This window comes from Myotis yumanensis, unplaced genomic scaffold, assembly GCF_028538775.1.
Source record: "Myotis yumanensis isolate MYYU_CA2020_CCGP unplaced genomic scaffold, mMyoYum1.0.hap1 SCAF_7, whole genome shotgun sequence".
In the NCBI taxonomy this organism is placed as follows: domain Eukaryota; kingdom Metazoa; phylum Chordata; class Mammalia; order Chiroptera; family Vespertilionidae; genus Myotis; species Myotis yumanensis.
The window spans coordinates 44,718,638-44,731,300 of record NW_027223758.1 but is presented as its reverse complement, the minus strand read 5'-3'; the positions used below and the strand labels follow the sequence as shown (position 1 = coordinate 44,731,300).

The following is a 12,663-nucleotide window of genomic DNA, read 5'->3' as shown; positions in this document are numbered from 1 at the left end:
AGAGGGAGTCCTTCTCACAGGAGAAGAGTGACAATAAGCAAAAGTTATTACACCCAAATAATGAAATCTGGTTGTAATAACTTTTGTGAAAAAAAAATAAAAGAGGGCAAGTGATGGGATGATGATGGGGAGCCTCTGAAAAGCTGACATTCAGTGGAGACCTGTGTAAAGTGGGGAACATTAAGTTCACAGCCGCGTCAGGAGGAGAGGTATTCCCGGTGGATGTCAAAGCACTTGCAAAGGGCCTGGGAGGGAGTGTGGGCGGCGTGGTCAGACCACTGCAGTGAGGGGAGGGGAGGGTGGTACATGAAGCCACACAACTGATGGCAGAATTTATCCACATCATGAGTTAACATACACCCGCAGCACCAGGCTTCTGTGATACTGACTTTGGGTTCAGATCGGAGGACATTGCTGTCCCTCCGCAAAGGTCTGAATAGCAAGCACTTCATGCCATTCTCATTACCAGGCAAGAACTACATTTCCCGTAAGAGTACTTTTTTCATTTTATTTTTAATTGTGATAGAAAAACACATACTATAAAATTGACTATCTTAACCATTTTGCCACAGGTATTTTACAAATAGATAGTTTGCACAGAAAAAAGAAAATCTGCCTTAGGTCAGAATAAAACACACACACACACACACACACACACACACACAAATAAACAAAAACCAACCCTTAAAAATGTAGAGTAGCTGTGGCCTCTTAGATGTCTTGGCATAGTCACCGTCTGATTTAGCAAACATTAAAAAACGGACTATCTTGAAAGTTGCTTATTTTCCGGATGCATCAGCGTTTTTGCCCTGACGACCTTGATCCCAGATTTGCTCCTTAAAGGAAGAAAGGGCAGCTGCTCTCACTCAGACAGGCGCATCTCAAAGCTCCATTGATCTTCACTCAACCCTTTCTCTCCCTCCTCACAATGCATTTATTATCTCTGCTCCTCCGAAACAGAACATATGCCCCAAAGGAAAATGAAGAAATAACCTTGCATTTCAACACTTTAATTGCAAGTTTCTTTGTCTTCCAGAGAGATAAAGAGTTTAAAAAGTTTGCAGCTGTGGGCTACCTGAAATGAAAGTGCAAGGTAGGTTTGTTTCCTAAACACGGCAATTAGGACGGCTTTGACTTGTCCCTGTATTACACTCAACACGATTTCCAAAGGCGCCAGTGAATGCTCCTTTATTCTCCCAGTGGTTAAGGTCCCCCCCGCCCCCGGCTTTCTTAAATTAAAAACAAAACAAAAAAACTTGCATTCATTCCAGACGAGAGCTACTTTCTCTTCTTTCCTGTAGTGAATGTCAATGACCCCTGTGCTCCCAGCACCCTGATCTGCTGGAGGCCAAGGACCCTTCTAGGCTCTGCCTTCATTCTGGGGGTGCACCAAGCTAATAAGGTCATGAGCCCCCAGAGTGGCCAGTGAAGGGACTAGACTGCCCCTGGCCCTCAGAGTCAAGTCCAGTGCTTCTCATATGTGCATGGGATCACCTGGGAATCTTATTAAAATACACATTCTGATTCAGTAGGTCTGGAGAGGGAGAGGGAGAGAGAAGCATCTATGTGAGAGCAAAACACCCAACGGCTGCTTCCTGCATTCCCCCTACTGGGGATTGAGCCTGAAACGCAGGGCATGTGCCTGACCGGGGGAGAGCACTAGCAATCTTTTGGTGCAGAGGACGATGCCCAACCAATGGAGCTACACTGGCCAGGGCAGAGAGTCTGTACTTCTAACAATGCTGCCATGTGATGTTGATGGTCTTTGAGTAGCATGGTCAGAGATTCCAGTAAAGACGAAGAGCCAGAACTTCCTCATGTTTTCACACACTGTACAGAGGGAAACACTTCTCCCAACCCTAGACACCACTGATCTTGAGAAGGAGTGAAGACAGAGTTGGCCCTTAGGAAACAACTACTGCGGTCCTGCCAGGCACTAGGCTAGAGACCTGACTTGCCTGGCCTTCTAGCATCCTCACAGGTGCTCAACGGGTTAGTGCAGGGGTCCTCAAACTTTTTAAACAGGGGGCCAGTTCACTGTCCCTCAGACCGTTGGAGGGCCGGACTATAGTTTTAAAAAAAACTATGAACAAATTCCTATGCACACTGCACATATCTTATTTGGAAGTAAAAAAACCAAAACGGGAACAAATACAATATTTGTATTTGCATGTGGCCCGCGGGCCGTAGTTTGAGGACCCCTGGGTTAGTGATTAGAAGACTGAACAGTGCTAAGCAGGTAGCAAAGGCTCAGACTCTTGTTCGATCAATGAGTAATTTTCCCTGAAGGACAAGTTTGATCTCATAACTTCCCTGTACGGAAGACTATCATAGTTTCCTACTAGATCTGAATCAGATTCACACTCCCAAGCATGGACTTGGAAAGACTCCACCAATTTGCGTGCAAAACTAGAGCTACCCAGAGGGGAAGGGCTGCAAAATCAAGATGGAATATCTCTTCCTGGGCTCAAATTCTGTTTTCTAACCGGGACGGAATATGGGTCTGCTTAACTAACACACAACACAATTGCTCTGCCTCTCATGCCTGTCACTCACCCTGGGAATGGGGCGCCTTTCACACTGGATGAGGCCCCTGCATGAGGCCACTCTAGACCCGCTTCCAGGCACGGAGGAGCCGGCACCCATCACTCTGCATCCCCTCACCCGTGGGGACTGCTCTGCACAGTGGTTACTGACAACCAGTTGGTTGTGCATGATGGTGCCTTGGCCATTTATAATTTACCCATAAATAGGCCCTCAATGGCCTGGTTACAGGGATCATGTTTTTATGGTTTCCTTGTTAGCTTTTGAAACCTTGCGACCATTAGATGTTGATGCATTAAAGTTTAGGACCAAGGTTCCAGTTGTGTTCCTGCTGAGTTTAATCGTCCCTGTATGTTATACCCAATGTCATGGGGTCAGAGGTCTGTTCCAAGATTGCTTGCTGCTGTGCACTAGTAACACATCACTACCCTCCACCCAAACCCCGCTGGCAGCTTCCTATCTCGCTCCAACAGAGAGTTGGACGCCTGCCAGTGACCCCAAGGCTATCTATGCTTTGACCCTCTATCTCATTCCAACTTTTCTCCTGCTACCGACTGAGAAAAATGTCGGTAATAGAAATGACTGAGAGTTGTGCCATGGTAGACACTCAAATAGGAGCTCAGGTCACCTGGGCCAAGAGAGGAGTTCCCAGATTCACTGAGATTATAATAAGACAGACAGAACCTTTAAAAATATAATCGAACTATATTTACCTGCTCATTTGGACCTGGGGCTCGGAAGCCTCGTCTCTCCTCCTACCCCCCATACCCCAGCCCCACCATCCAGGACAGAGCCTGGCAGGTGACAGGAGGGAGGTAAACACAGGCCCATCCCCCGTCGGGAGGGGGGTGAGGACGGCTGCAGTGCAGATGCACAGTTCAGACCAGTGCGTGTGGCCTCCGAGCCGCCTTCCCTTCAGGAAGTGGCAGAGATGACTCCATGTGTCACATTCCTTTTCCTCCTGAGTCAGGGATCAACTCACTGGCACACAGACCCTGCCCTGAGAGTGCTTGGGGAGCCGCTGCAAACTCAATCAGCCTTAAAGTCACAGCGTTTGTCTTTCTGCAACATAAAGCCCTCGGTGAGTGTGCACACTCAGGCAGACCAGCACCAACGCAGACCCAGGGGCTTGCTTCTGCTCCCCACACTGACACACAGTTCACTGTATAAGAAGATTCCCTGAGGGGGTAAGACCATGCCACTGGGGCAGACACCAGGGAGAAATTCCAGCTCTGCTGCTTATGAGCTGTGCAAACATGGGCAAGTTACTTAGCCTCTCTGGGCCTGTTTTCCCATCTTTCTGGCAAGGTGGGCTGAGGATTAGAGAGCATCACTGTAAAGCCCCCGGCACAGGACTGGTGTACAGGAGGGATTCAACAAATTGCAGGTACTTTGAATATATGTTAACCATCTATTAGTAACGTAGAGCAGAGCACAGAACCTTTTGATGGAATCCCACAGTCGATAGCAGCGGTTCTCAAACTTAGACATATGTCAGAACCCCCTGGCTGTTAGACCAGACTGCTGGGCCTCAACCCTAGAGTTTCTGATTCAGTGAGTGGGCTTCAGGTGCGGGGTCCGGGGACCACACCTCCCCAGGACCGAGTCCCAGCTCCTGAGGTTTGTTTGTACAGCCATTCATGACTCAGACCCAGCGCTTCCCCAATTGGCCTAATCCTTCCCTGGTCCCTCTCGCAGGCCCTGGGCTCCAGACATCACGACGGGACACAATTCTGTCCTGTATGCTCTGCGTGTCCTATCTCAGGCCCTTCCCCTGTCCATCCGGTACCAGAGCAAGCACCACCTGCCCCGTTCTCCACGTCCATCCTCTCCTCTCAGTGTTCCCCGGGCATCTTGCTTGTTTCTCTTTTGCAGTGGATTAGACCCACGGACCTGCAAGGAATAAAGACGGTGATGTCTGATCTTCCCTACTTGATGGCAGCTTCCCAGGTCAGAGGCTGTGTGGCAAAAGGCTGAGGTTTCCCACCAGGTCTTATGGCCTTCTGTTTGCTTTTGGTTTTTACTAGTAAACGCAAATAAGTATCCATTGACTTGAAAGGAAGGAAAGCTGGCAGAGAGGTTAAGGAACTAGAATGAATAACCCCGGGCAAGGGGAAGTTGTGGGCTAACACTCTTCAATAATAGAACCATTAAAATAAAGATGACATTGACCAACTGATCTTTACCCCTGTGATAGAACAAATTTGAGGAAATGGGATCAAGTTGTGACATGTTAGGTTTAGGTCTGCTCTGGGGAAGTTCCTGTCATTGAGAATTATTAAGTGATCAGCCAGGGTTAGCAAGGGCAGAGGGGAATAATCTCGGCTAAACTTTAATAACGGAACTGACGACCTCAATTACCATGACAGTTTCAGAGGTCTTACACCTTGCTCTTTTTTATACCCTGCTTTTATACCTTGGGTACAAAATTGAGAGGAGGGAAGTGCCATTCCCAGATTTTTTTTTTTAACTGGATATGAGTTTAGCAGCTGTTGTGCTACTTAAGGATACATTTTTAAGTTACAAGTTGCTAACAATATTTCAAAAAGTAACAAGTGTTGTTTTTTGTTTTTTTGTGTGTGTTTTTTTAAGGGATACCATAGGGAAGTGGTTCCTTTCCCATTTGGGGGAGGTACTGAGAACCCAAACCAGACAAAACTGTGGTGCTAATAGGATTTATGCAATCCTCTCTTCCCATTTGCCGGGTTTAACAATCGTATTTGCAAAAAGTTAAAGTTTTTCTTCCTCATTTTTAATGGAAAGTCTTCAAATTTCTGGTAGCTGGAGGAAGTGGCTCTTTTCCTCTCAACACTGAACAGGAAATGTAATAAGTTATTATTATTCTGATGAACTGAAAGGGTAGCTCCTGCAATCAGTTCTTCCTGCCACTTGAACCCTGGCAGCTGTGACTGTGTTTGTGCCAGACGGGCCTCTTGTCAGCTGCTAGACTAGGACTTTTTTGGATGGGGGAGGCATTAGGGAGCTGGGCAGAGAGGAAGGGAAGCACCCATCTTAGGCACTACCAACCCACCAGGAAAAATGTGTTCTATGCAAGGGAAGCCTTCTACCAACCTATGGGTTCAAGGTAAACACTGCTTCTGCTGGGGGCAGGTGACCTATCTGAGGCCCGTGTGGGAGGACCACGGGTCAGGTCACACCTGCTCTGATGCTGGATTCACTTGGGGATCACTGGATGCTTATCTCTCTTTAGTCCTGCATTTTAGAGCCCAACCTACATCCTGAACTTTTGAATCAAGACACCTTTAGGTCAGGAAATGGCTCTAAATTCCAGCGCACACCAGTTTCCTGCAGATCCCAATACCTTGGCTTTTAGCTTATTTGCCTCTATAGAATTTAAGGAACCTGTCTGTCCCCCAATAAAATAATCCAAAGCAGCTGGGGTTCAATAGCCTGAACTTCGTCCTTCATTATTACTAGTTTAGGGGGAAAAAAATCCTTCTTTCCTTGAACCTGAACATTCTGACTGGGACCAAGACAGAAATGTCCCCAATAAACTGTGAAAAAGACAATCCAAATAGTCTGTTATTTGTTCTGCCATCAACCACATCTTTTTTTTTAACTGACAGGTCCGACCAGCCCACATCCTTTGGCCCTGTATGGTCAGCACCAGCACAGCCCCGTTGGCTCTGAGGCACTCCTGCTCTCAGCTTCTCCTTTCACCACTGCGATGACCTGATTCAAGCAGTGGCCTCCTTACTGCCCACCCCCCCCCCCACCCCCCAGACCCACCCCGACACTTTCTCGTAACACAGACATCTGGTCACGTCCCTCCCCAGCCTACATACAACACATCCAGATAAAATCGCAACTGCTTTGCTTGCACATGGGTCCTTGGAATACAGGATGCTGTCCTTGTGAGAGATCCCTGAACACCCCTCCCCCACGCCAGCCCCCACCCAACAAAGCAGCCCTGGACACACAGGACCACACGGTAAGCAAGAACAGGGTGTTTTTCTGGACCCTCTCGGGCTGGCTAAAGCACGTCTTGTCCTGGGCACCCACCACACTCTGCAATGCTTCCCAGTCACACGAGCACCCTCCCACGGTCCAAGTATCCAGACCCTGTGCTCCACTCTGCGATGGGGCTGGGGGGAGAACTGCAGCCAGCCAGCCCTGGAAGACCAACGAGACAGGGGAGGCCTGCTGGGCGGGGAGCGCTGGCAGGAAGCAGACTGACAGCCTCTCAGAATGGGGACAGAGATGTGGGACGCTGTGTAATCTCACTCACCGCCCACTCAGCATTCAACCTCAAAAGCTCACTAAGAACTTCAGACGGGCCGAGTCTTCCGTTTCGTGGAAGCCCACTGTCTCAGGCTCAGTGCTTTGGGGCAGAAAGGATGAGTTGAGCTTTAACTGTCTTCCTAGCAGTGGACCCTACAGGAAGCCCACACACACGGCAACCACAGGGAACACAGACAAGGCAAACGACTTCCTATAAACCGGCTGGAGAAGCTAAAGGTGTTTGGAGGGAGAGCCCGCTGTGGGCAGAGTCCCACCCATGCCAGCTCTGGAGGCATGGAAGTGGATCCGCTGTGTGCTCCAGAGGGTGGGGCATGCTTCCCTTGCAGGCTGGGGTCAGGATATGGCAGGGAGAGGGCCATTGCCTTCCTGGGCAGCCACCTGGCCAGAGGGTAGATGCCCTCGGGCGAGGATAAGCTGTAGAGCTGATGGGCACCAGGGTGGATACAGACCCCCCTGGCAAAAAGAACAGCCCAGACAGCCTTCCTGGTCCACTGAAAACACCATGTGGGAAAAACACTAATATTTTTTCCCATGCGTTTCAAAGTTAGGGAAATACAGATGGGGGACCGCGGGGGGGGTGGGGGGGGAGTTTAATACTGACATGGCAGATAGAGTTCCTGCAGCACCTCCTTAAAACAACACTGTGTAGAGGAGGCCCAGGCTTGGAACTCCCCTTCTCATGGTCTCGTAAAACACGGATTTAGTGACCTTTAAAGATTCACCTTTATTGTTTCAGTTTTCCTGGTGTGAGAATTCCTGGTAGATAACTGAGAAAAGCAAGCTCATATTTCCTTATCAACACAGAGAATGCGTTCATGTTACAGATTTGCCATTTTGGGGGGCAGCTGGTGGGAAGGAAATGAGGGAGAGCCATTTGAAATATTTGTTACTGACAAAATGAACTAGAAGGCCACTGATTTATGTGTCTGTGGTTCTTCAAACAAAGTAGTAACATGCACCAAGCTTTCCCTCCAGGGTGGGATGGGAGGCTGGGAGACAGCCACGGAGACACAGGGCATCCACCAATCCTAGAGCCCAGGCAGAGCTCCGCCCTAGGGGATTTCCTCTACGGGGTCTCCCTTCCAGGGCCCTCTGGCCAATCTGTTTCTGATAAGTCTCCTTACTACCTCAGTAAGGGCTATATAGGAGTTATCTCAAAAGCTATAAATGTCCATGCCCTGTCTGTTGGTCAGGTTTTCTGAATTAAGTGCTTTGTGCTATCTGTAAAGTCATAAAAATATGTGAAGGTGAAGGTGTGTGTGTGTGTTTTGGCAAGATTCCTTTAAGTCTAAACCACTCGTGCCATCTTCTTGACTAGAAAGCTTTCTTCCTCAACTGCCTCTTGGAACTACTCCTTCTCTTGATTTCCTACCCATCCTCCAAAGCCCACTTCAAGAGACCCCCCTCCTCCCAAAGCCCTCCTGATTCCTGCAGCCACACTCCCACCAGCTCCCCACCACCCTCCGACTGTCTCTTATCACCGCTGCTCGGTTACTGTTGATTCACCCATCTCGTCCTCTCTGCTGGACTGTGACCTGTGAAGGCACAGCTATGTCTCCATCTTGTTTCTCACTAGCACAATGTTTCATATCCCATAAATGTTGGTTGGCCTGGGCATGGATGACCCTTCCCCTAGGTCTTAAATAACCGAGGATAAATAGTTACCTTAATGAAAACAGCGTGCGTCTACATTTTCTTACTTGGAATAAATAGTAGAACTATTGGCATAAAAACTTACAATGTTTTTTATCTGTAAGGAAATACTCTTCTTATGTCTGAAACAAATTCCCAACCAAAGACAGGCAGACAGAGGTATAACCACAGAAATGTTTTAAAAGGCAAAACTTACAGCCTTCCAGGTAAGTTTATTTCTATTTAAAGTAAATGAAACCAAGTCCAATACTTGCAGATAAAGCACTTTCTAGAAGCTGTTTTTGCCAACTATTTTACAAAACCACTACCCTACCCCCAACAACGCAAAGCAGTTGGCCAAACCTTGCCCGTGTGTGAAAACAACCATCAATGGATAGCCAAAGCAATTCCTTTTTTTAAACTAACAGGTTCGCCAAAGAAGCAGTAATTGAACACAGAGAGTGCTTGTACGCACAGTATCTTCGGGGGGTAATAGTGCATTTCCACTTTCACAGCTAGTAGGGAGGCTGGGCGTAAATGATACCATTTGATTAGGATGCCAATATCATTCTATTGTTTTCTGTTTAGGTATGATTTTAAAACACACATAATTCAAGTGGCCGAAAGGAAAAGGGAGGGGAAATAACACTTGTTGAAAGGTCTCTCTGAAAAACAAATTTGTTTTGATAGCACTTGCTGTTGCTATTACAACCAATGCATTTTATGCCACATGTGGGTAGTTTTTGTAATAAAACACGAGATGCTTTTTCAAAACTGTAGCTGGCAGGTTTTTCTCCAGTGGCCTGCAGTTCATGGGATCCCTGGTCCTTTAGTACAAATAAGGTGGCGTCCTGCCCCACCTGTTGAACACTTAACTAAGCAACTCCTGAAGTGCTTAAAGTGAACCATTCCATTCGGTTTCTGGGCTATCTTTTCCCTCCGGGATTCTAAGGCACCCGCACAAGGATTGTGGACACAGAAGGCATCTCCGTGAGCATGTTCTGCCCCAGCCACTAGCATATTCCTGTTATTTTTCTCAAGGCTTGACTCCCCAGCGGGCTTTCCCCCGCTTCTCACCCAAATACAGTTAGTTCTGCAAGTGCCTCTCTGAGTCTGCAGGGGCTTTTGAGCCATTCTGCACGCGGGAGTCACCACAACCTAAACCAATTCTACCAGCGAAGGGAAATCTGAAACTGCTGGAGCCCAGGAAACCACCACCACTCACCCTTCCTTCTGAGGAACTTCCATTTGCGGTGCTGGGTTGGGCGCACAAGAGCTCCCCTCGCGAGGACAGAAAATCAGTAACGGGCTTTATGTATTTATTTATCAGTAACTGTACTGAGTTCTGGACAGAGACAATTCCTCCCAAAGGACTGGGCAGCGACAGGGATCTGAGAAGATGCGCATCTGGGGGCACCTCTGGCACTCTTTACCCTGAAGCCATTCGCCAGCCAAGGGGTGGGTACTCCTTACGGGGGGGAGGGGGGGGAGCCTGGCATCAGTGGCGCTAACCACTACCCCGCGGTGCCTGCCGCCCCAGCTCCATCCGGCTGAGCTCCAGGACAGCAGGGCTGTTTCTGGCGCCCCCACTGCCTTGAAACCCCGCGCGTACCTTGGTTTCTCCCATAGCAAACAGTATTTTGTTCTAACACCATCAAAGGGGTTCTGAGAACAAGAGATTCTGCGATTATTCAGGGCCAGAACCTGAACGGGTGGACCTTAGGCTGCTTGTGGGGGCAGTCGGAGGGGGCGTGAAAAAAGTGGGGGGCGGGGGTTTCAGCTTTTCTGCAGAAACTGCCCAATTCGGTGTCGCCGCCGGCGCCAGGCATCCCCGCGCGGCGAGCGCAGCCCTAGCCTTCCGACGACCCAGGAAACAGGTTGGGAGGAGCGACGCCCAGGTAGAGGGACCGACCCAGGCTCCCGGGGACCCCAGGTGCCCGAGACCTCGCACTGAGGAGCGGTTCCCGGGTGCGGGCATTGTCTGCGCGCGGACTTCTCCCGGGCGTGTTCTGCTGCCGGGGAGGGGCTGTGTCTACCCAGCAGCGACTGTGCCTGGGGAGCTCGGGGCTCCAGAAACTTGGGGGAATAAACGACAGCAAAGCCTGCCATCAAGAGGGCTTTTGGAAGCGCCCGTGTCCGGTACTGGGGTCCCGCACCTCCCAACACCCCATCTACTCGCCCTTTCCCTCCCGCCACGGTCCAACCCGCGGAACCGCCTCCCCAAGTTTCTGCCTCCTCCGCCCCGCAAAGCCTCCGCTCTGGTTTCTCCGTCCAGCCGTCGGGTCGTCTCGCAGCCCCCGCGCCCCGGCGTCCCCAGCTCCCAAGGGCGCCGCGCGGGCAGCCGCCTTACTTACCTGCAGGGGCCCGAGCAGCGCGCAGAGCGCGAGCAGCGAGGACAGCGGGCGGCGCCGCCGGGCGCGCGGGGCCATGGCGTGGAGGGGCGGGCTGGGCGCCGCGCTCTGCGGCCTCTGCGGCGGGTTCGGCGCGGCAGGCGAGGCGGCTCCGGGCCCCGGGGTCGGCCCGCCCCGCCCCCCGCCGCGCCCCGCCCCGCCCCGCCCCTCGGGGCACCTGTCCCCGCCCGCGCGACATCCCGCTCCAGCCGGGCGGGGCCGCGGCCGCCAGGTGGTGCCCGAGGCGGGGCGCGGAGGGGGGCCCGCGCGGCGTCTGCGGCAGGACAGACCCGGGCACCGGGAGGTGAGGGCCGCGGGGCCGATCCGCGTCCGCCCCGCCGTGGGTGCGGAGCTTAGCCCGGAGCCTCCTCCCCTTGTCCCCTTGGCGCAGCGGGTTGCCTGCCGCCCGCGGGCAGACTGGTTGCCTGCGACCTGACCCGGGTGTCTTTCCAGGTCGCAGACGTCCGGGGAGGGGAGGCAGCCTGGCCCCCGCCCCCGCCCGCGCCCGAGCGCTCAGCTCATCCGGGCGGGGCCTCCCAGGGGTGGCGGCCCACCAGCGGGAATAAGGAGACGGGAATCTTTGCGGACTCCAGGGAAAGGGTCACCACAGTCACCGCCCAGCGCAATTCATGAAGTCCTCCTTCACCGTTTGCTGGCCACTCAGTCTCCTCCAGGGTCCTGCTCCGGGCCGCCAGCCCCTACTGCCTCCGCCCCGCGCCGGTCAAGGCACTGGGCCCGGCTTGGCCTCTCCTGAAGCAGCAGCCGGCGGTCTGGGCGCAGCACCTGCTGTTCTGGTCGCTGGGATGCCCTCCTCGGGAGTGTGTCTTTCCTCACATGCTAGGTCGGTGCTGGACGCACTGTGTAGGCACTCCTTTGTACAGATAACTTTTTGAGTGAAAATACTTGACCCACGTCGATGAAATACATTGTTTTGAATTCCTTGAGGACGTACCTCACTCTTTTGACCCAGCACACGGTGTATCTTAAGTATTCCCTGTGTGCGTGAGAAAACTATGCATTCCACTGTTGTTGGGTGAAGTGGTTTATAAATGTCATTTAACTTAAACTGGCTGAAATACCCATATTGATTTTCTGTCTTCTTCTCCTGAGAAAACTGGAAATTTCCAACAATAATTGTGGACTGGTCTATTTTTCCTTTCAGTTCTGTTTTCCCCTCATGTTTGGAAGCTCTGATTAGAGGCATAAACATTAGGATTGTGTCTTCTTGATAAATTAACCCTTTTATCGTGATGGTAAAAGGGGGTTCTGAAGTCTACTCTGACCTCAGTTGTATGTATAGGACTTCACTTTTCTTATGAATAGCACATACAGGGCACATCCAATTTTATCATTTTATGCTATCTGTGTCTGTTTTAAAGTGACAGCATATAATTGGGCCTTGCTTTTTCATTTTATCCAGTTTGACAATTTCTCTTTTGACTGGAGTGTTCATATGTCATGTGATTATAGGTATGGTGAAGTTTAAGTCTATCTTGCAATTTGTTTCTATTTGTTCCATCTTTGTCCCTTTTTAAAATCTTTTGGATTATTTGAGAATATTTTAGGATTCCGTTTTCTCTCCACTGTTATCTTATACTAGAGGCCCAGTGCACAGATTCCTGCACCAGTGGGGTCCCTCGGCCTGGCCTGCACCCACTTGCAATCCGAGACCCATTGAGAATACTTAAGATGCACCATTTCCACCCGATCCCAACAAGCCAGGTGGAGGGACCCCACTGGTGCACGAATCCGTGCACTGGGCCTCTAGTATGCATATAAGATCTTTGGTTAATCTCTTACTGCCCTCCCCCTCCCCCTTCCCTCTGAGATTCAC

The 12,663-nt window shown here is 50.8% G+C and overlaps 1 protein-coding gene across 1 annotated transcript in view; it reads right to left on the bottom strand.

Moving 5' to 3' along the window:
* Positions 1–10,868, bottom strand: part of TNFRSF11A (TNF receptor superfamily member 11a) — a 47,956-nt gene extending 37,088 nt beyond the window's left edge. The window contains exon 1 of the mRNA XM_070419506.1: positions 10,794–10,868. Coding sequence (XP_070275607.1) covers positions 10,794–10,868 — 75 coding nt within the window. The remainder of the gene's footprint in view (positions 1–10,793) is intronic.
* Between the last annotated feature and the right edge of the window lie 1,795 nt (positions 10,869–12,663).